We start from the raw sequence: 18,736 nt of genomic DNA on the forward strand, positions 1-18,736 counted from the left end.
CCTCTCTCTCTGCTCTTCCCCCCCCCTCTCTCTCTGTCCCCCCCCCCCCCTCTCTCTGTCACCCCCCCCCCTCTCTCCCCCCTCACAGACCAGACACCCCAGGTTCGATCCTCACCTCTGGTGCCGTTTGCCCAGGCCCTTCGGCCCAACATGCCCACACCCACCCATATGTCCCCCTCTCACCTGCTCTCTCCCTCTCCCTCTCTCCTCCTCTCCTGCCCACTCTCTGTTATCCATCCCCCTCTCTCGCCATCTCTTTCTCTCTGTCCCCCCCTCCCTTGCTCCCCCCTCCTCCCTGTCTGACCCCTGACCCCCCCCTGCCCTGTGACCCCGCAGAGAACTACGAGCGTCTGGAGGCGGACAAGAAGAGGCAGGTGCTGAAGAAACGCCCGTGTGGCGGGGCCACCATCCGCTTCCACTCCCTCAGCGTCCCCATGGTGACTGAGGGCAGCCTGAAGGAGGAGACTGTTGATGTGGAGGGGTGAGTGAGGTGGGGGGGGGGGGAGGGAAGGGGAGAGGAAGGTAGAGACTGTGTGTGAGTCTGACCCTGGGAGTGCGTGTGTGAGCGTGTGTGTTTGTGTGTGCATGTGTATACGCATGTGTGTGCGTGTGTACGTGTGTGCGTGTGCGTGCCCGTGTGTGTGCGTGTGTGTGCGTGTACGTGCCCGTGTGTACGTGTGTGTGTGTGCGCGTGTGTGTGCGTGTGTGTTCGTGCATGCGTGTGCGTGCCCGTGTGTGTGTGTACGTGTGTGCGTGCCCGTGTGTGCGTGTGCGTGCCCGTGTGTGTGTGTACGTGTATGCGTGTGCATGCCTGTGTGTGCGCGTGTGTGTTCGTGCATGCGTGTGCGTGCCCGTGTGTGTGCGTGCCTGTGTGCGTGCGTGTGTGTTCGTGCATGCGTGTGCGTGCCCGTGTGTGTGTGTGTGTGTACGTGTGTGTGTGCCCGTGTGTGTGTGTGTGTGTGTGCGTGTGCGTGCCCGTGTGTGTGCGTGTGTAGCGGGCTTTTCATCCTCTCCTCCTCCTCCTGCAGCCTGGACCAGGAGCCACAGCCTCCAGTTGACCAGCCGCCCGCGGGCCGCTGCCTGCGTAACTTTGTCACCTTCAGCGACGAGGCGACGTTCGAGCGGTGTTTCCCGCGGAGCCGCCCGGCCCGGCCGCCGATTCGCGAACTCTGCCCCGTCACCCACAAGCCGGCGCTCTACCGCGACCCCGTCACGGACATCCCCTACGCTAGCACGCGCGCCTTCAAGATCATCCGCGAGGCCTACAAGAAGTACGTGTCCGCCCACGGCCTGCCGGGCACCGCCGTCGCCAACGCTACCGCCAACGCCGCCGCCGCCGGGCACGGAGCAGCCGCTGGCGCGCAGGACCAGGCCGCACGGAACCGGCAACGGATCATCATCAAACAGGCCACAACTCCCACCTGAGGGGAGAGGGGAGGAGGGAAGGGGGACAATGAATGGAGGGAGAGAGGGAGGGTGGGAAGAGGGCGGGACAGAGGGATGGAAGGAGAGGGGATAGATGGAGGTAGGGAGGGGGGGGAGGAAGGAGGGCGGGAGCAAAGATCCTACAGCGAGCAAGATAGTCCACTCGACGGAGAAGACGTAGTACGGTCATGGGCAGATTCGTGGGGTAATATTCGGCCCCATTTCCGTAACCGGCTTCCGTCTCCGCACCAAAGATCCCGTAGCGGAGCAAAGATACTAGTGCGGAGACGGAAGCCGGTTACGGAAACATCCTCGTAAAAATAAAAGTTATTTGGTAAAAATCTTCTCGTTTTTAGATTTATAATTTATTAATACAAACTGTTGATAACGTTGATCTGCGAGTCGGGTCCGGTTACTGAAATGGCCGACGTTCCGCTCCGTTGCGTACTACACGTCAGCCCATTGCATTGAGCAGGAGTGGTCTATCTTGCTCCGCTATAGGATCTTTGGGTGGGAGCAGGACTGAGGGGACGGGGTGGGGGGGTGGGAGTGAGGGAGGGGGATGGGAGTGAGGGAGGGGTGGAGAGTGGAGGGAGGGGGCTGGAGGGGGGGGGGGGGTTGGGAGAGAGGGAAGATGAGGGGGGTAGAGAGGAGGGAGGGTTCTTGGTCTCTCAAATAGGTCGCTCACAATACCTGAGGGAGGGGTGGCAGAGAGGGAAGGGGGAGGAGAGAGGGGGGCACTCTGTGTGCGTCTGGACCCCAGGATCCCGTGTGTGTGTGTGTGTGTGTAACTCAGCGGGACAGGCAGCATCTCTGGAGAGAAGGAACAGGCGATGTATCGGGTCGAGACCCTCCTCCAGTCTGAACCCAAAACGTCGCCCATTCCTTCTCTCCAGAGATGCTGCCTGTCCCGCTGAGTTACTCCAGCACTTTGTGTCTACCTTCGATTTTAACCAGCATCTGGAGTTCTTTCCTCGCTGTGTGTGTGTGTGTGTGTGTGTGTGTGTCTGTCTGTGTGTGTGTCTGTCTGTCTGTCTGTGTGTGTGTGTGTGTGTCTGTGTGTGTGTGTGTCTGTCTGTGTGTGTCTGTGTGTGTCTGTCTGTGTGTCTCTGTTTGTGTGTGTGTGTCTGTGTGTTTGTGTGTGTGTGTGTGTGTGTGTGAATGTGTGTGTGTGTCTGTATGTGTGTGTGTGTGTGTGTGTGTGTGTGTGTGTGTCTGTGTGTGTGTGTGTGTGTCTGTGTGTGTCTGTGTGTGTGTGAAATTTCGTTCAGACCGTAAGGTCTGAATGACAATAAAGGGATTCAATTCAATTCAATGTCTGTGTGTGTGTGTGTGTGTCTGTCTGTGTGTGTCTGTGTGTGTGTGTGTGTGTGTGTGTGTGTGTGTGTGTGTGTCTGTCTGTGTGTGTCTGTCTGTGTGTCTGTCTGTCTGTGTGTCTGTGTGTGTGTGTGTGTCTGTGTGTGTGTGTGTGTGTGTGTGTGTGTGTGCGTGTGTCGGGCCCTTGAGTTGTGTATGAGCAATGTTTGATTAACAAATCCTATTCTAAACACAGCTTCCATTTGTGACACTACATTTTTTAAAAAATCATTAAAAAGTAGAAGATAATGAAGTCGTTCTCTCACAGTTTCTTTGATAAATATGTATTTTTCATGTCATGAGATTTCGATGAATATGTTCTAAAATATTCAAGGAACACACAGAGCCATAAAGTCTTAAGGGATAGGAGCAGAATTAGGCCATTCGGCCCATCAAGTCCACTCCGCCATTCAATCATGGCCGATCTATCTCTCCCTCCTAACCCCATTCTCCTGCCTTCTCCCCACAACCTCTGACCCCCGCACTAATCAAGAATCTATCTATCTATCTCTGCCTTAAAAATATCCACTGACTTGTGGCCTCCACAGCCGTCTGTGGCAAAGAATCCCACCCTCTGACTAAAGAATCCTCCTCATCTCCTTCCTAAAGGAACGTCCTTTAATTCTGAGGCTGTGCCCTCTGGTCCTAGACTCTAGACTCTCCCACTAGTGGAAACATCCTCTCCACATCCACTCCATCCAGGGCCGCCCACTATTCGGTGACGTTTCAATGAGGTTCGTCTAAACTCCAGCGAGTACAGGCCCAGCTCCAACAAACGCTCACCGTACGTTAACCCACTCATTCATGGGATCGTTCTTGTAAACCTCCTCTGGACCCTCTCCAGAGCTGGCAACATCCTTCCTCAGATGTGGGGCCCAAAACTGCTCACAGTACTCCAAATGCGGCCTGACCAGTGCCTTAGAGCAAGACACAGAGGGTGGTGGGTGCATGGAACGAGCTGCCGGAGGAGGTAATTGAGGCTGGGACTATCCCAACGTTTAAGAAACAGTTAGACAGGTACATGGATAGGACAGGTTTGGAGGGATATGGACCAAGCGCGGGCAGGTAGGACTAGTGCAGCTCGGACATGTTGGCCAGTATGGGCAAGTTGGGCCGAAGGGCCTGTTTCCACACTCTATGACTCAGCGGGCCAGGCAGCATCTCTGGAGAAGAAGGATGGGCGACACTTCGGGTCGAAACTCCCTTCTTCAGAGTGCTGGAGGAACTCAGCGGGTCAGACAGGAGAAAAATAGCAATAATAATAATAATAAAATAGTTAAAAAATAGGATTAACGATTAAAAAAAGAGTCAACAGATAACAAGAAGGGTTTCGGCCCGAAATGTTGCCTATTTCCTTCGCTCCATAGATGCTGCCTCACCCGCTGAGTTTCTCCAGCACTTTTGTCTACAGTCTACAGATAAGAGTAGTTTCAGTATTCGAGAAGCATGTAGTCAGTGTCATAGCCCTGTCCCACGGTACGAGTTCATTCCAAGAGCTCTCCCGAGTTAAAAAAAAATCAAACTCGTGGTAAGCACGGAGAATGAACGTAGCGGGTACGTCGGAGCTCGGGGACGTCTCTTAGCGGCTCGTGACGCTAACGGCAGGTACTCGGGAAGACTCGTTAATGGCAGGTAAGCACGGGAAGACTCGTGAAGATTTTTCAACGTGTTAAAAAATGTCCACGAGAGCCCCGAGTACCGACGAGCGGCCATTACTGTAAATCTCAGAGTTCGAATCAGGGCAAACTCAGGGAGAACTCTTGGAATGAACTCGTACCGTGGGACAGGGGTTTGAGGGTGGGTTTGGAAGGTATTTGAGAGTTTAAAGGGCCTGTCCCACTGAGGCGACTTTTCAGGCGAGTGCAGGAGACTGAGCTCTCCACATGATCGCCGCATATTTGCCCCGTTTGCCACATGATCGTCACATGATCACCACATGATCGTCACATGGTCGCCACATGTTCGCCACATGGTCGTCACATGTTCGCCGCATGGTCATCACATGTTCTTCACATGGTCATCGCATGATCGCCACATTTTTGCCACATGATCGTCACATGGTCGCCACATGTTTGCCACATGGTTATCACATGTTCTTCACATGGTTGCCACATGATCGTCACATGTTCGCCGCATGGTCATCACATGTTCTTCACATGTTCACCACATGTTCTTCACATGTTCATCGCATGTTCTTCACATGGTCGCCACATGTTCTTCACATGGTCGCCACATGATCACCACATGTTCGTCACATGTTTGCCACATATTCGTCACGTTTGCCACATGTTTGCCACATATTCGTCACATGTTTGCCACATGGTCGCCACATGTTCGCTGGTGGTCTCAGGTGAGTCCCCTTCATGGTCGCGAGGAGTTCCCTCATTCTGGCCTCAGTGTGGTCGCCGTGGGGGGGGGGAAGGTCGCTGATCCTGTAGAGTCGCCGGCGCAGTTGTGGGTAGTTTTAGATCTAGTGAAGAGGGGAATCACATCCCCCCCCCCCCACACCCCCCCACTCAAAGTTGCAGAGTCCAGACCGCACCACATCATGATGAACTGGGGGTGAATGAAAATATAAAGAGCTAAAAAAATAGGGTTCACGACAATAAAACAATGAGATTCGACGGATTGAAAGCAACAGACATTGTAGTAAACGCGTGTGGCGGGTGTAAGGGCGGGTTGAGGAGGTGTTTGAGGGTTTTATTGAAGATCTGCAGAGTTCGTCTCCCCCCCCCGCGGCCTCAAAGTGCCGAGACCCGACCGCACCACATCATGAGGGGGGGGGGTGAATAAAATAAAAGATAACGAGGGAGGATTAAAGATAATAAAACACACAGTTTGGACAGATAAGTGTAGTTAAAGTTATAAATGGCAGTAGTGAGTGGAATGGTGGGTTTGAGGAGGATTTGAGGGTTTTATTTAAGAGGTGATTCTTTCTGTCCCCCCCCCCCAGGACCTCAAATGGCCGAGTCCAGACCGCACCACATCCAGACACGGGGGGGGGGATTAAGTATAATAAAAGTGGTTTAAAAAACCGGATTAAAGAGAATAAAACAATGAGATTTAACAAATAAGTGTAAATTAGATGTTGTAGGAGCGCGTATAGTGAGTGGAAGGAGGGATTCGGAAGGAGTTTGGGAGTTTTACTTAAGAGGTGATTCTTTCTCTCCCCCCCCGGGACCTCAAAGTGCCGAGTCCCGACCGCACCACATCATGATGTAGGGGGGGGTTGCAAACAAAAAAAAGCTTAAAAAAGGAGGGTTCAGGATAATAAAATAATCCGATTGAACGGATAAATGTAATTTTAATGTTGAAGAAGCGCGTAGTGGGTGTAAAGGCGGTTGAGGAGGTGTTGGAGGGTTTTATTGAAGATCTGCAGAAGTTCGTCTCCCCCCCCGCGGTCTCAAGGTGCCGAGACCCGACCGCACCACATCATGACGGGAGGGGGGGGTTAAGTATAATAAAAGTGGTTTAAAAAATAGGATTAAAGAGAATAAAACAATGAGATCGAACAAATAAGTGTAAATTAGATGTTGCAGAAGCGCGTATAGTGAGTGAAAGGGTGGATTCGGAAGGAGTTTGGGGTTTTATGTAAGAGGTGATTCTCTCCAAACCCCCCCTCCGGGACCTCAAATGGCCGAGTCCAGACCGCACCACATCATGACGGAGGGGGGGGGTAAGTATAATAAAAAGCGGTACAAAAATCGGATTAAAGACGATAAAAAACAACCAGATTCAATGAATGAGACGAATAAACAGATGGTTGTCGTGTGTAGTGAGTGTAAGGGCGGGTTTGGAAGGAGTTTGAGGGTTTTAGTGAAGAGGTGATTCTCTCCCCCCCCCCTCACGGCCTTAAAGTGCCGAGTCCCGGACCGCACCACATCCAGACACATGGGGGGGGGTGGAGTAAATAAAGTGATATAAAAGTCGGATTAAAGACACTAAAACGATCAGATTCAATGAAGGAGAGGAGGGGGGGAGGGGGTTGTACCAGTGTGTGTTTGTGTGGTGGGGGGGGAGGGTTTGATATGAGGAGGTGATTCTTTCTCTTTCTCTGCCCCCCCCCCTCTCTCTCCGGGCAGTGGGCGCGTCCACACAGGGGGGGTCACGTGGTCACTGTGGGGGCGGCGCGTGCGCAGTTGGTGAAGGATGATGGACGGGCCGGAGCCCGGGAGCTTCATGTCCGTCAACGTGACCGCGAACTGTGGAGGAAACCCCGCGAAGAGGACGATGTGAGTGGGGGGGGGGATGAGGGAGGGAGAGAGGGAGAGGGAGGAAAAGAAAAGAAAAAAGAAAAAAAGGAAAGGGGGAGAGAGAGATAAAGAGAGAGAGGGAAGGACGCGAGAACGTGGGACCGCACCTGGAGAGAGAACGTATAGGAGCAGGGAGGTTCTACTGCAGTTGTACAGGGTCTTGGTGAGACCACACCTGGAGTATTGCGTACAGTTTTGGTCTCCAATCTGAGGAAAGACATTCTTGCCATAGAGGGAGTACAGAGAAGGTTCACCAGACTGATTCCTGGGATGTCAGGACTTTCATATGAAGAAAGACTGGATAGACTCGGCTTGTACTCGCTAGAATTTAGAAGATTGAGGGGGGGATCTTATAGAAACTTACAAAATTCTGAAGGGGTTGGACAGGCTAGATGCAGGAAGATTGTTCCCGATGTTGGGGAAGTCCAGAACAAGGGGTCACAGTTTAAGGATAAGGGGGAAATCCTTTAAAACCGAGATGAGAAGAACTTTTTTATTCACACACAGAGAGTGGTGAATCTCTGGAATTCTCTGCCACAGAAGGTAGTTGAGGCCACACAGTTCATTGGCTATATTTAAGAGGGAGTTAGATGTGGCCCTTGTGGCTAAAGGGGATCAGGGGGTGTGGAGAGAAGGCAGGGATGGGATACTGAGTTGGATGTTGAATATTGAATGGCGGTGCTGGTGCAGGCTCGAAGGGCCGAATGGCCTCTACTCCTGCACCTATTTTCTATGTTTCTATGAAGGCATTGAACGTCCCTTGAAAAAAAAAAATCCTTCAATTATATAATAACCTGTCACTACAGGGGGAGAGAGAGCGGAGAGAGGGAGAGGGAGAGAGAAGGAGAGGGAGAGAGAAGGGAGGAGAGAGGAGAGGTAGGAAGAGGGGAAAGAGAGGGAGGGGGAGAAAGGTAAGAGGAAGAGAGAGAGAGAGAGAGAGAAGGGAGGAGAGAGGAGAGGTGTCGTTGGGCAAGACACTTCACCCACCTTTGCCTGTGTGTGAATGTGTGTGAGTGATCGGTGGTGGTCGGAGGGGCCGTAGGCGCAGATTGGCAGCCACGCTTCCGTCAGTCTGCCCCAGGGCAGCTGTGGCTACAGAAGTAGCTTACCACCACCGAGTGTGACTGAGGAGTGAATGAATAATGCGATGTAAAGCGCCTTGAGTATTAGAAAGGCGCTATATAAATCCCATCCATTATTATTATTATTAGGAAGAGGGGAAAGAGAGGGAGGGGGAGAAAGGTAAGAGGAAGAGAGAGAGAGAGGGAGGGAGTGGATAGAAACCCTGATCCTGATTCCAATGCTGAATTAATTGCTATGTCACGTTGCTTCTCTCCGGAGATGCTTCCTGTCCCGCTGAGTCACTCAGGCATTTTGTGTCTAAAATCCAACCTATCATTTGCTTTGATCGGCACAGAAAGCCCAGCATTGTGAGGCTGTGCCCTCTGGTCCTAGACTCTCCCACCAGTGGAAACATCCTCTCCACATCCACTCCATCCAGGGCCTTTCACCATTCGGGGGAGATGAGATGAGATGAGTGTGACTGTGTAACAGGGTGACTCAAACTGAACACAGGCCTCCAAATGTGTGGCCTGGCGAATGTCTTCTACCAGATGATAGAACTTTATTTATCCCAGGAGGGAAATTGATCTGCCAACAGTCATAAAAACACGAGATACACGATACATGAAATTAAAGTGACGAGTGGAAAGGATTGGGGGTGGGGGTCAGTCTCTACCCCTCGACAGAAGGGGGAGGAGTTGTACAGTTTGACAGCCACAGGGAAGAAGGATCCCCTGTGGCGTTCTGTGCTGCATCTTGGTGGGACCAGTCTGTTGCTGAAGGTGCTCCTCAGGTTGACCAGTGTGTCACGGAGGGGGTGTGAGCTGTGTTGTCCAGGAAGCTCCGCAGTTTGAGGAGTATCCTCCCGTCCGAGACCGACTCCCGTCCGAGATCGACCTCCTGTCCGACACCACCACAGAACATCTGCATCATCCCACTGCAGATGTTGAGGGAGCGGAGCACAGCCGTTCTCTGTCCCTTCTTGCACAGGGCCCCAGCGTTCCTGGACCCGTCCAGTTTACTGTCCCAGGTCGCTCCAAAGAATTTGTCCTCCCTGGTGAACCACACATCCACACCAGATTCAGATTCAGATTCAGATTCAATTTTAATTGTCATTGTCAGTGTACAGTACAGAGACAACGAAATGCATTTAGCATCTCCCTGGAAGAGCGACATAGCAAATGTATTTGAATAAATAATAATAAGTGATAATAAGTGTCCGGGGGGTGGGGGGGTGATTGGCAGTCACCGAGGTACGTTGTTGAGTAGAGTGACAGCCGCCGGGAAGAAGCTGTTCCTGGACCTGCTGGTTCGGCAACGGAGAGACCTGTAGCGCCTCCCGGATGGTAGGAGGGTAAACAGTCCATGGCTGGGGTGAGAGCAGTCCTTGGCGATGCTGAGCGCCCTCCGCAGACAACGCTTGCTTTGGACAGACTCAATGGAGGGGAGCGAGGAACCGGTGATGCGTTGGGCAATTTTCACCACCCTCTGCAATGCCTTCCGGTCGGAGACAGAGCAGTTGCCATACCATACTGTGATGCAGTTGGTAAGGATGCTCTCGATGGTGCAGCGGTAGAAGTTCACCATTGATGGAGACGGGACACAGGGAATGTTCCTCTCCTCATAAAGTCCACCAGCAACTCCTTAGCCTTGTCGGTGTTGAGCCGCAGGTGATTCAGCCCACACCGCTCAACAAAGTTGTTGTCTACACGTCTGTATTCAGTGTAATATACAGTTGTAACGTCAATATACTGGTGTAGCCACCTGTTGCTTCCTGCAGTGATGCTGCCTGAGCAACTGAGTCACTGCAACTCTCTCTCTCTCTCTCTCTCTGTCTCTCTCTCTCTGTCTCTGTCTTTGTCTCTCTCTCCCCCTCTCTCTCTCTCTCCCCCCCTCTCTCTCCCCCCCTCTCTCTCGCTCCCTTTCTCCCGCTCCCTCTCTCCCCCTCTCACCTCTCTCCCCATCTCCGTATGTCTCTCTCTCTGCCTCTATATGTATATATATATCCCCCTCCCTCTCCCACTCTCTCTCTCCCTCCCCCTCTCTCTCTCCACGGTTCTTGCCCTCCCGTCCCTCACCCTCCCTGTGCCCACAGGAGCCCGATGGTGACGGGCACGTCGGTGCTGGGGGTGAAGTTTGACGGGGGGGTGATCCTCGCCGCCGACATGCTGGGCTCGTACGGATCCATGGCGCGCTTCCGCAACGTCTCGCGGCTGATGAAGGTGAACGAGGCGACGATCCTGGGGGCATCGGGCGACTACGCTGACTACCAGCACCTCAAGCAGGCCATCGAGCAGATGATGTGAGTGTGGGGGGGCAGACCAGGGGCCGGCCGTCTTTGTAGCCACAAGAGATGCTGCCTGACCCGCTGAGTTGAGGCATTTTATTTTGTGTCTGGCTTCGGGGGGGGAGACGGGCAGACCGTTGGATGGGGCGTCTGTTCATCTGTCGACCGCCATTTTGTTCCCCAGCATTGACGAAGACTTGCTCGGAGACGGCCACAGCTACAGCCCGAAAGCGATCCACTCCTGGCTGACCAGAGTCATGTATAACCGGTGAGTGAGAGGCCAGTGGAGATGGTGGAGAGGCCAAAATCTTCCTTAGACTTCCTACCTCGTCTGACCCAGCGCCATCGCCTCTGTAACACGCAACGTGCTGGAGGATCTCCGTTCAGCTCATGGATCCAAGGCCCAGGGAGGAGTCGCAGATGCTGGTTTAAACGCAAGATAGACCCCGGAAAAGCTGGAGTAACTCAGCGGGTCGGGCAGCATCTCTGGAGAATAAAGAAAAGGTGATGTTTCAGGTCAGACTGAAGAAGGGTCTCGACACGAAACGTCACCTCTTCTTGTTCTCCAAAGATGCTGCCCGACCTGCTGAGTTATGCCCCTGTCCCACTGGGGCAACCTGAACGGAAACCTCTGGAGACTTTGCGCCCCACACAAGGTTTCAGTGCGGTTCCCGGAGGTTTTTGTCAGTCTCCCTACCTGCTTCCACCACCTGCAACCTCCGGCAACCACCTGCAACCTCCGGGAACCGCACGGAAACCTTGGGTGGGGCGCCAAGTCTCCAGAGGTTTCCGTTCAGGTTTCCTAAGTGGGACAGGGGCATTACTCCAACTTTTTGTGTCTATATTCCGAGTCGTTGGGTATTTTAAAATCGGAGATCGATGGGTCCCTGATTAGTACGGGCGTCTAAGGTCACGGGGAGAAGGCGGGAGGATGGGGTTGAAGGGGGGGGGAAATAAGACCAGCCATGATCGAATGGCAGCCATGATTCGATGGGCCGAATGGCCTAACTCTGCTCCTATACAGCGTGGGAACAGGCCCTTCGGCCCGACTTGCCCACGCCGACCAACATGTTCTTAGAATAAAGGGGAGGTCACTTAAGACTGAGGGGAGAAAAAAGATTGAAAAGACTGGGCTTGCATTCACTGGAGTTTAGAAGGATGAGGGGGAATCTTATAGAAACATATAAAATTATAAAAGGACTGGACAAGCTAGATGCAGGAAAAAAAATCCCAATTTTGGATGAGTCCAGAACCAGGGGCCACACACAGTCTTAGAATAAAGGGGAGGTCATTTAAGACTGAGGTGAGAAAAAACTTTTTCACCCAGAGAGTTGTGAATTTGTGGAATTCCCTGCCACAGAGGGCAGTGGAGGCCACATCACTGGATGGATTTAAGAGAGAGTTAGATAGAGCTCTAGGGGCTAGTGGAGCCAAGGGATATGGGGAGAAGGCAGGCACGGGTTATTGATAGGGGACGATCAGCCATGATCACAATGAATGGCGGGGCTGGCTCGAAGGGCCGAATGGCCTCCTCCTACACCTATTTTCTATGTTTCTATGCCCCATCTACACTAGTCCCACCTGCCATATTGCGTTTGGCCCATATCCCTCCAAACCCGTCCTATCCATGCACCTGTCTGAATGTTTCTTGAACGTTGTGATAGTCCCGGCCTCAACTCTCCCTTCCTCCCTCTCTGCTTCTTTCCACAGGAGATCCCGGATGAATCCTCTGTGGAACACAGTCATCATCGGTGGAATAAACAATGGCGAGAGGTAACTCGATGAACTGGGAGAGGGGTGGGGGGAGCAGGTCTGGAGCATGTGAGGATTACTACGAGTTGCAAACTCACATGGACGAAGCAGTCATTGTTTCAAGCAAAAAAAAAAAAAATCTTCTGAAAATTTCCCTCCAACCTCAATTGAAACATTAATGTTTCAATGTTGTTCCTGTCCTCCAGCTAACGATGATCTATTCTTCATTTTCCTTGATCTCCATTCCCTTTGCCCTGTTTTCACACCTTCACACTTCGTTGTGCATCTATCTCCCTCCCCCCCCCCCCCGACGTCAGTCTGAAGAAATGTCTCAACCCGAAAAGTCACCCATTGTTATTTTTTTTACATATCTTTTGTATATCGACATCATCTTCTATATTTCTCGTCTCCCTCACCCCTGACTCTCAGTCTGAGGAAGTGTCTCGATCTCGAAACGTCGCCCTCTCCTTCTCTCCAGAGATGCTGCCTGTCCCGCTGAGTTACTCCAGCATTTTGTGCCCATCTTAAATTTTAGTTTTGTTTACTGTCACGTGTACAGTGAAGAGCTTTTGTTACGAGCTAACCAGTCAGCGGAAAGACAATACATGATTACAGTCGATCCATTTACAGTCTCTAGATGCCTGATAAGGGAATAACGATTAGTGCAAGGTACAGCCAACAAGGTCCGATCAAGGATAGTCCGAGGGTCATCAAAGAGGTAGATGGTGCATCTACATCAGGAGGTGCAACTCCAGAGCCAACAAGATCATGGGAGACCCCTTCCACCCCAGCAACGGACTGTTCCAGCTGCTACGGTCAGGCAAACGCCTCCATTGCCATGCTGTGAGAACGGAGAGGTTGAGAAGGAGTTTCTTCCCAGAGGACTGTAAACTCCTATCTCACCAGGGACTAACTTTACAGTACCATTCTGCAGTGTTTTGTTTTTTTAAATTGCTGTATTTTTTCCCTTTTTCCTTCCGCCCACAATATGTAATATGTAAAAGAATATGTGATTCTGTTGGGGAAGTCCAGGACAAGGGGTCACAGCTTAAGGATAAGGGGGAAATCCTTTAAAACCGAGATGAGAAGAACTTTTTTCACACAGAGAGTGGTGAATCTCTGGAACTCCCTGCCACAGAGGGTAGTCGAGGCCAGTTCATTGGCTTTATTTAAGAGGGAGTTAGATGTGGCCCTTGTGGCTAAGGGGATCAGAGGGTATGGAGAGAAGGCAGGTACGGGATACTGAGTTGGATGATCAGCCATGATCATATTGAATGGCGGTGCAGGCTCGAAGGGCCGAATGGCCTACTCCTGCACCTAATTTCTATGTTTGTAGTTTGTTTGTTAGTTTTTTGCACAAAGTCCACGAGCATCGCCACTTTTCATTTCACTGCACACCTCGTATGTGTGTATGTGACGAATAAACTTGACTTGACTTGCGTAGTTCAGGACCGCTCTCTGGTTGAGGTAGGATGGTTCATTTGCCTGATAACAGCCGGGAAGAAACTGCCCCTGAATCTCTCACCTAGCCCGCAGCCAACAACGGCCACTTTCCTTTGTCATCGGTACTTATTTGCCGATCTTTCATTCATTTGTTCTGCATCCCTGTCTATATCTCTCGTTTCCCTCTCCCCCCGACTCTCAGTCTGAAGAAGGCTCTCGACCCGAAACGTCACCTATTCCTTTCCACTAGAGATGCTGCCTGACCCACTGAGTTTCTCCAGCTATTCGCGTCTTTCTTCTGAAGAACATGGATAGGTGACAGTCTGAAGAAGGGTCCCGACCCAGAAAGTCACCGAGCTTTAGTTTAGTTTATTGTCACGTTTATTGTGTGTTATCTTCTTATTCTTTCGTGTGGCCTAAAGTTGTTGGACAACTTGTTCTATTTGATCTTCCGTTTGTGCAAGTCGAGTTGATTGCATTAGTCGAAACAGGGCGGACCACGTGAAGGTTGCAATCTTCAACCCCGTGTGTTATCCAGTCAGCAGAAAGACGATACATGATTAGAATCAATCTGCCCACTGTGTGCAGATACAGGATAAAGGGAATAACGTTTAGTGCAAGATAAAGTCCCGCTGAGTTCTTCCAGCACTTAGGAAAGCAGCATCTGCAGTTCTACACTGTCTACATTAAGGCAATGGGGAATGTTAAATGGCCTACATCAAACCAGAAGTCTTCAGCTTTAATTATTCCACACCATTGTGATAGAAATGAAAGATCAGGCAGGTATCAAAGTTGGTGCCTCCCGGCGCCAGAGACCCGGGTTCGATCCTGACCTTGATTGCTGTCTGTACGGAGTTTGCATGTTCTCCCCGTGACTGCTTGGTTTCCTTCCACGTCCTACAATAAAGGGGAGGCCATTTAAGACTGAGGTGAGAAAAAAACTTTTTCACCCAGAGTTGTGAATTTGTGGAATTCCCTGCCACAGAGGGCAGTGGAGGCCAAATCATTGGATGGATTGAAGAGAGAGTTAGATAGAGCTCTAGGGGCTAGTGGAGTCAAGGGATATGGGGAGAAGGCAGGCATGGGTTATTGTTCAAAAGGGAACTGCAGATGCTGGAATATCGAAGGTACACAAAATTGCTGGGGAAACTCAGCGGGTGCAGCAGCATCTATGGAGCGAAGGAAATAGGCGACGTTATTGATTGGGGACGATCAGCCCTGATCACAATGAATGGCGGTGCTGGCTCGAAGGGCCGAATGGCCTCCTCCTGCACCTATTTTCTATGTTTCTAACTCTTGCAGCTTCCTGGGTTACGTGGACAAGCTGGGAGTTGCCTACGAGGCTCCGACAGTGGCCACGGGGTTTGGCGCCTACCTTGCGCAGGTAAGTCCCCCCGATATTCAGTTCCGCCTCGAGCAATTTCACCTTGCCGCCCTCCGGCCCTCGCACTGACGGCTTCTGCTTTCCACCCAAACAGCCCCTGATGAGGCAGGTAGCGGAAAACAACGCTGTCATCTCTAAAGACGAAGCCCGGCAGCTGATCGAACGCTGCCTGAAGGTCCTGTATTACCGAGACGCACGGTCCTACAATCGGGTACGTGAAGCCCCTGATCGGTTTAGTTTATTGTCACGTGTACCGAGGGAGTTTAGTTTAGTTTAGAGATACAGTGCGGGAATAGACCCTTCGGCCCACCGAGTCCGCGCCGACCAGCGATCCCCGCACACTAACACAACCTTCCGCACACTAGGAACAATTTACACATACGCCAAGCCAATTAACCTGCAAACCTGTATGTCTCGAGTGTAGCCGGGACATGTTGGCCGGTGTGGGCAACTTTGTCATAGACAATAGACAATAGGCGCAGGAGTAGGCCATTCGGCCCTTCGAGCCAGCACCTCCATTCAATGTGATCATATTCATAGAGTGATCATTTTGATAGAGTGTTACAGAGTGGAAACAGACCCTTCGGCCCTCTGAGTCCACGCCGACCAGCCCCGCACGTTAACACAACCTTCCATGCACTAGGAACAATTTACACGTACACCAAGCCAATTAACCTGCAAACCTGTTTGGAGTGTAGCTGGGACATGTTGGCCAGTGTGGGCAACTTAGTCATAGAGTGATACAGTGTGGAAACAGGCCCTTCGGCCCAGCGAGTTTACGCCAACCAGCTATTACACCGCACACTAGCACTACCCTACACACGCGGGACATTTCACAATGTTACCAAACCTGCACGTCTTTAGAGTGTGGGAGGAAACCAGAGAACCTGGAGAAAACCCACGTGGTCACACAAACATCGTACAGACAGCACCCGTAGTTAGGGTGGAACCCGGGTCTCTGACGCTGTGAGGCAGCGACTCTACCCCTGCGCTACCATGTGCCGCCCACATTGTGGTTAGATAAATCTTTCCTCTATACAGCTCTGTCATGTCTGACCATTCCCTCCGCAGATGCTGCCGGACGGGCTGATTTACTCCGGCTCTTGGTGTTGTGCGGGGCCGTTATAAGCCGCCGTCTCTGTTCTTTTGTCTTGCAGTACCAACTGGCGACGGTGACAGCGGCGGGCGTGGAAATCGAGGGGCCGCTAACGTCCGAGACCAACTGGGATATCGCTCACATGATCAGGTGACCGGGGGGCGGGCGGGGACAACAGAGGCGTGGGTTGGGGACCTGTGTCGTTGCCACAGCTTCTCATTGACACGCCAATGGGCATCAAAGTGCTCGCATCATCAGGTCAGGCCGCATTTGGAGAACCAACCGTGAGCAAATATGGGCCCCGTATCTGAGGAAGGAACAGGACTAGAATCAGGCCATTCGGCCCATCAAGTGTATTCAAGAGAGTTTATTGTCATGTGTCCCACATAGGACAATGAAATTCTTGCTTTGCTTCAGCACAACAGAACATTGTAGGCATCAATAAATACAGAACAGATCAGTGTGTCCATATACCATTATATAAATATATACACACATGAATAAATAAACAGATAAAGTGCAAATAAACAGATAATGGGATATTAATGTTTGTTTGAGTTGAGTTTAATAGGCTGATGGCTGTGGGGAAGGAGCTATTTCTGAACCTGGTCGTTGCAGTCTTCAGGCTCCTGTATCTTCTACCTGAAGGTAGCGGGGAGATGAGTGTGTGGCCAGGATGGTGTGGGTCTTTGATGACACTGCCAGCCTTTTTTGAGGCAGCGACTGCAATAGATCCCCTCGATGGTAGGGAGGTCAGAGCCGATGATGGATTAGGCAGCGTTTACAACTATCTGCAGTCTTTTCCGCTCCTGGGCGCTCAAGTTGCCGAACCAAGCCACGATGCAACCGGTCAGCATGCTCTCTACTGTGCACCTGTAGAAGTTCGAGAGAGTCCTCCTCGGCTCTCAGCACAACAGGATATAGTAGGCATAAATAAATACAGAACAGATCAGTGTGACCATATAGCATTGAATATATATATTCAATTGTGGCTGATCTATCTCTCCCTCCTAACCCCATTCTCCTGCCTTCTCCCCGTAAACCCTCACACCCGTGTCTCGCTCTGGCTGAGCTTCAGCTGGTTCTGGAGAGGATCCAGAGGAGGTTTACTAGAACGATCCCAGGAATGAGGGGTTAAGAAGGAACTGCAGACGCAGAAGGAACAATCGATGGTAGACAAAAATGCTGGAGAAACTCAGCGGGTGAGGCAGCATCTGTGGAGCGAAGGAATGGGTGACGTTTCGGGCCGAGACCCTTCTTCAGAAGCCGGCCAGAGAGTTGGGTTTGATCCTGACCCCGGGTGCTGTCTATGTGGAGTTTACACGTGGGCATTATATTCTGGGTCATGGAAGTGATGGCCACATTTAGATTAGATACAGAGCGGTAACAGGCCCTTCAGCCCACCGGGTCTGTGCCGACCAGTGATCCCCCCACGCACTAACACTATCTTACACACACCAACACTATCTTACACACACCAAGGATCATTTACAATTTTACCAAAGCCAATTAGCCTACAAACCCAGAGTTTCAGCCCGAAACGTTGCCTATTTCCTTCGCTCCATAGATGCTGCCGCACCCGCTGAGTTTCTCCAGCACTTTTGTCTACCTTCGATTTTCCAGTATCTGTATGTAGTTCCTTCTTAAACAACAGCCTACAAAACCGTACGTCTTTGGAGTGTGGGAGGAAACCGGAGCTGCCACAGAGTTGCTGCCTCACGGCGCCGGAGACCCGGGTTCGATCCTGACCACGGGTGCTGTCTGTACAGAGTTTGCACGTTCCCCCTGGGACCGTGTGTGTTTTCTCCAGGTGTTTCGGTTTCCTCCCACACTCCCAAAGACATGCAGGTTAATTAGTTTCTGTAAATTGTCCCCAGAGTGTGGGATAGAACTAGTGCACAGGGTGATTGCAGGTCAGCGTGGGCCGAAGGGTCTGTTTCCCCGCTGCATCTCTAAACTAAAAGTACATTTGCCTCTTAACGTTGCTGCTTCCTTGTCTTATGACTGACTGAACCTTTTTGTTATTTCAGTGGGTTTGAGTAGAAGAGCTCGGAATGTGCAGCAGGGGGCGATGAAGCAAGACAAGCTGAACCTCTCCACAAGTTACACCAAGAGCCATCATTGTGCCTCTTGGATTCTGTCGTTGTTTGTTTTAATGCTTATAATGGGGGTGGGGGCAGGAAATAGGGGTGGTGTTAATGTATGCAAAATTAAAGAATTATTTGCAAGGAATGATTAGTATTACCCTCAATTAAAAAAAAAAAAAAAAAAAAAAATATATATTTAATTTTGCAAAATGTTCTTTAGTTTAGAGATAGAGCGTGGGAACAGGCCCTTCGGCCCACACCGACCAGCGATCCCCGTAGACTAGCACTATCCTACACACTGGGAACAATTTACAGAAGCCAATTAACAGTGGCCCAGTGGTAGAGTTCTTTCCTTGATCATATCTTTCATTCATTTGTTCTATTTACCACCTATATCTCTCGTTTTCATTTCCCTTGGTCACTGTCTGAAGAAGGGTCTCGACCTGAAACGTCACCTATTCCTTCTCTCCACAGATGCTGCCTGACCAGCTGAGTTACTCCAGTTTTTTGTGTCTATCCTCGGTGTAAACCAGCATCTTTTGTTCCTTTAGTGCTAGTGTACAGGGTAATCGCAGTACCTCCAAAGTCTAA

The 18,736-nt window shown here is 51.2% G+C and overlaps 2 protein-coding genes across 2 annotated transcripts; both read left to right on the forward strand.

Annotated features, from left to right (window-relative positions):
• Window positions 1-314: 314 nt before the first annotated feature.
• On the forward strand, window positions 315-1,457 carry LOC116970260 (vacuolar protein sorting-associated protein 72 homolog; the record flags this gene model as incomplete). Its single annotated transcript, XM_033016937.1, has 2 exons — window positions 315-481; window positions 1,029-1,457. Coding segments are annotated over 2 exons (564 nt in total), but the record flags the coding sequence as incomplete, so codon positions are not given.
• A 5,401-nt stretch (window positions 1,458-6,858) lies between these two features.
• LOC116970259 (proteasome subunit beta type-4-like) lies at window positions 6,859-18,290 on the forward strand. The gene is made up of 8 exons (XM_033016936.1): window positions 6,859-7,013; window positions 10,192-10,398; window positions 10,568-10,651; window positions 12,094-12,156; window positions 14,881-14,962; window positions 15,057-15,173; window positions 16,120-16,208; window positions 18,089-18,290. Exons 1-8 carry the CDS (start codon window positions 6,931-6,933, stop codon window positions 18,099-18,101), a joined length of 738 nt encoding a protein of 245 aa, XP_032872827.1. The 5' UTR covers window positions 6,859-6,930; the 3' UTR covers window positions 18,102-18,290.
• The last annotated feature ends 446 nt before the right edge of the window (window positions 18,291-18,736 follow it).

Source organism: Amblyraja radiata, unplaced genomic scaffold, assembly GCF_010909765.2.
Source record: "Amblyraja radiata isolate CabotCenter1 unplaced genomic scaffold, sAmbRad1.1.pri scaffold_682_ctg1, whole genome shotgun sequence".
In the NCBI taxonomy this organism is placed as follows: Eukaryota; Metazoa; Chordata; class Chondrichthyes; order Rajiformes; family Rajidae; genus Amblyraja; species Amblyraja radiata.